At 29.0% G+C, this 5,000-nt stretch overlaps 1 protein-coding gene across 1 annotated transcript in view; it reads left to right on the forward strand.

Annotated features, from left to right (window-relative positions):
- Positions 1-5,000, forward strand: part of lonp1 (lon peptidase 1, mitochondrial) — a gene marked incomplete at its 5' end in the record, with an annotated part of 96,667 nt that overhangs the window by 69,565 nt on the left and 22,102 nt on the right. Inside the window, 1 exon segment of the mRNA XM_062960206.1 lies at positions 2,791-2,956. Coding sequence (XP_062816276.1) covers positions 2,791-2,956 — 166 coding nt within the window.

Consider the following 5,000-nt stretch of genomic DNA (forward strand, 5'->3'; position numbering starts at 1 on the left):
TATAATATATATAATAATATATAGTATTATATATTATTATTTGTATATCATAATGTATAGTATTATATATTATTATTTGTAGAATAATTATATTATTATTCATACTAGAATAATTATATTATTATTACTATTATTATTATTATTTCAAATTGCTTTGCCCAGAATTGAACACAGTCTTACTCCAGGTGAATTAGTCTATTATTATTATTATTATTATTAGTAGTAGTAGTAGTAGTAGTAGTAGGCAGTATCATTATTATTATTACTATTAATCTCAAATTGCTTTGCGCAGAATTGAACACAGTCTTATTCCCGCAGTATTATATATTATTTGTATATTATATATTATTATATATAATATATATAATAATATATAGTTTTATATATTATTATTTGTATATCATAATGTATAGTATTATATATTATTATTTGTAGAATAATTATATTATTATTCATACTAGAATAATTATATTATTATTACTATTATTATTATTATTATTTCAAATTGCTTTGCCCAGAATTGGACACAGTCTTACTCCAGGTGAATAACACTATTAGTAATAATAATAATAATAATAATAATAATAATAATAATAATAATAATAATTTTATTTTTGTACCCCGCCACCATCTCCCCAGAGGGACTCGGGGTGGTTATTATTACTATTATTTTATTATTATCTCCAGCCTCGATGATGATGATGATGATATTGGAAGAGATTTATTTGCTACATTTATATGCCACCCTTCTCACTCAGAGCAGCTTACAAATTAAATTATATTTACAATATTATATTATTAGCATAGTACAATACTGGTAACAAATTACTATATTGTACTATATCAATATATGGTAATATTATTAGTAATATTACATATAATATACAATATATAATTAATATTATTATATTGTATTATTAGTATTATATTGTATTACAATATAATATTATGAATATTATATGTATATACAATATATTATAATTATTATATGTTAAATTATATATATATATATAATTTATCATATAATAATTATAACATATTGTATATACATATAATATTCATATTATATTGTAATACAATATAATACTAATAATACTATTATATATATATATATAAATTAGAATAGCATGTATATACATATAATATTCATAATATTATATTGTAATACAATATAATACTAATAATACTATTATATATATATATAAATTAGAATAGCATGTATATATATATAAATTAGAATAGCATGTATATACATATAATATTCATAATATTATATTGTAATACAATATAATACTAATAATACTATTATATATATATAAAAATTAGAATAGCATGTATATACATATAATATTCATAATATTATATTGTAATACAATATAATACTAATAATACTATTATATATATATAAATTAGAATAGCATGTATATACATATAATATTCATAATATTATATTGTAATACAATATAATACTAATAATACTATTATATATATATAAATTAGAATAGCATGTATATACATATAATATTCATAATATTATATTGTAATACAATATAATACTAATAATACTATTATATATAAAAATTAGAATAGCATGTATATACATATAATATTCATAATATTATATTGTAATACAATATAATACTAATAATCCTATTATATATATATATAAATTAGAATAGCATGTATATACATATAATATTCATAATATTATATTGTAATACAATATAATACTAATAATACTATTATATATATATAAAAATTAGAATTGCATGTATATACATATAATATTCATAATATTGTAATACAATATAATACTAATAATACTATTATATATATATATATAAATTAGAATAGCATGTATATACATATAATATTCATAATATTATATTGTAATACAATATAATACTAATAATACTATTATATATAAAAATTAGAATAGCATGTATATACATATAATATTCATAATATTATATTGTAATACAATATAATACTAATAATACTATTATATATATATAAATTAGAATAGCATGTATATACATATAATATTCATAATATTATATTGTAATATAATATAATACTAATAATACTATTATATATATATATATATATATATATATATATAAAAAAAAATTAGAATAGCATGTATATACATATAATATTCATAATATTATATTGTAATACAATATAATACTAATAATACTATTATATATATATATATATATATATATATATATATATATATATTAGAATAGCATGTATATACATATAATATGGAACTCTCTTAATATAGGAAATCTATCTATCTATCTCTATATATATATAGATATAGATTATCTATCTATCTATATATATATATATTTCACCACATATAGGAAATCTGTCTTCTTCGGAGTTCAATAAAAGGAACATCCACTGAGATGCACAAATTTTTTTTAAAATATTACATGTAATATTATTCTGAGTTTATGTGCAAAAAGCGTACGCGAAACATAAATGGGTTGCTGTGAGGTTTTTCGAGCTGTATAGCCGCGTTCCAGCAGCACTCCCTCCTGACGTTTCACCCACATCCCCAGAAATTCTTGCTCATTTCCATGGTTTCCTCCTTTCTGTTGAAATTGCCCACATGCTTGTGGGTTTCAATGGCTTCTCTGTGTAGCCTGTTAGGGTGGCCCAGCACAAAATCCCGTTGGCTGTTTGTGCTGCTGCATCACACTCTGGGCTCATGTTCAACTTTCTCTCACGGACTGTCGTCGAGCCCGGCGCCACCCGTCCTGTCTCTTTGCATTTCAGGTCTTGCGGAAGTCGGCCTACAAGATCGTCAGCGGCGAAGCCGAGAAGGTGGAGGTGACGCCGGAGAACCTGCAGGACTTTGTGGGGAAGCCCATCTTCACGGTGGACCGCATGTACGACCAGACCCCGCCGGGCGTGGTCATGGGCCTGGCCTGGACCGCCATGGGTGAGCCCCCCGCGCCGGGAATGCCTTGTAAACAATCGCAATTCCGGTGTTTATTTATCGTGTCAGAAGCAAATTGAGAATACCGTTATAATGTACTCGCTGTGCCCGGCCATGTGTTGCTGTGGCGAAGTCTGGTGGTATGGGAAATAAAAGTATTGAGGAACTGGTGGTAGTTCAGATAAAGGTTTTCCCCTGGCATTAAGTCCATTATAAATGGGTAATATAGCTGTGTGGAAGGGCCTTGAGTCTACACTGTAATTAAGGCTGGCTGCTCTGCTATTGTTTGGAAGGTGAGGCGAGGCTATTGTTATTGAAAGTGTTGACTTCCTGTTGAAGCTTTCCGAGCCAGCGTCAGAAATTTTTCCTTTCTTTTGGTTGTATGAACGTAGAGGCATGGATGAGGGGTTGTGCTGCCAAGTTTAGTGTTTCTGGGATGTGTCGTTTTGTTGTTTTGTCCTAGGCCGAAACGTCACTACCCTTTTATATATATAGATATATCATAAATAATAATATACATAATAATGTATAATCTTGTAGTATAGTAATACTAATATATTAAATATAATACTACTGATCATATATAATGATAAGACTGTTTTATTATTGTCGATTGGTATATTTTGAAGTGGCAATGTGTTTGACTGTGAGCCGCTTTGAGTCTCCGTATGGAGAGATAAAGCGGCATATAAATAAAATTAAAATTCTTCCTCTCCCTCTAATGAGGACTTTATTTTTCCTTTCTTTTGGTTGTATGAATGTAGAGGCATGGAGGAGGGGTTGTGCTGCCAAGTTTAGTGTTTCTGGGATGTGTCGTTTTGTTGTTTTGTCCTAGGGTGAAATTTCATTACCCTTTTATATGTATAGATAGAAAAACCACAAAGTTAAATACTTGGCAGGATACTAGATTTCCTTTGACCACTTGGTGTGGCTGTGCATGTGGCAGGACTCAGGCTGCATTGTGGTCAGTGGTCTGTGGTTGGCTCTTCTCCACACTCGCATGTCGCGGACTCCACTTTGCAACCCCGTTTCTTAAGGTGGGCCCTGCATCTCGTGGGGCCAGAGCGTAGTTTTTCAGCACCTTCCAAGTCACCCCGTGCAAAGAGCTAAGAACAACCAAGGTTCTTTCAGACAGGGGGGAATCTTTTTATCCCACCCGCTGCCCCAAATTTGTAAAGAACAAATAACGACTGCCACCAATTTGTAAAGATGCAACCACCAAAGACTCAGAGAGGAGACCTTTTAATTTTTTTTCTTCTTCTTATTCACTTTAGATGGTAATGCAACTTGGTTTAGAATATATGCGACAGAGGCTTAGATGTTGGACCAGGGGTCCCCAAACTAAGGCCCGGGGGCCGGATGCGGCCCTCCAAGGTCATTGACCTGGCCCCCACCCTCAGTTTTGTAATATAATATTTTTATATCAGTTTTAATAATATAATATATTGTATATACATATAATATTGATAATAATCTTATGTTATACAATATAATACTAATAGTAATACCACATACTAATATTTATTATATGTTATACATTACATATTATATAATAGTACTAGCTGTGCCCGGCCACGCGTTGCTGTGGCTAGGACTTTATTTTTCTTTTCTTTTTGTTGTATGAATGTAGAGGCGTGGATGAGAGGTTGTGCTGTCAATTTTCGAGGTTGTGGGGTGTTTAGTTTAGTTGTTTTGCCCGGTGCCGTGATTCCATTACCCTTTTATATATATAGATAGTGGTATAGTTCAATATAGTAATATATAATGCTAATATTGTGTTATGCTAATAATATAATATATTGTATGTACATACAGCCTCCTTCGGGGTGAGAAGGGTGGGGTATAAATGTGGTAAATAAATGCAGTAAATAAATAATTAATTTTAGACTTCGGCTCGGCCAAAGTCTGAAATGACTTGAAGGCACACAACAACAACAACAACAACAATTCTAATTCACTTGACTATCTCATTGGCCAGTAGCAGGCTCACACTTTCCATTGAAATCCTGATAGGGTTATGTTGGTTAAAATTGTTTTGATTTTTAAA

Source organism: Anolis carolinensis, unplaced genomic scaffold (assembly GCF_035594765.1).
Source record: "Anolis carolinensis isolate JA03-04 unplaced genomic scaffold, rAnoCar3.1.pri scaffold_7, whole genome shotgun sequence".
Lineage (NCBI taxonomy): Eukaryota > Metazoa > Chordata > Lepidosauria > Squamata > Dactyloidae > Anolis > Anolis carolinensis.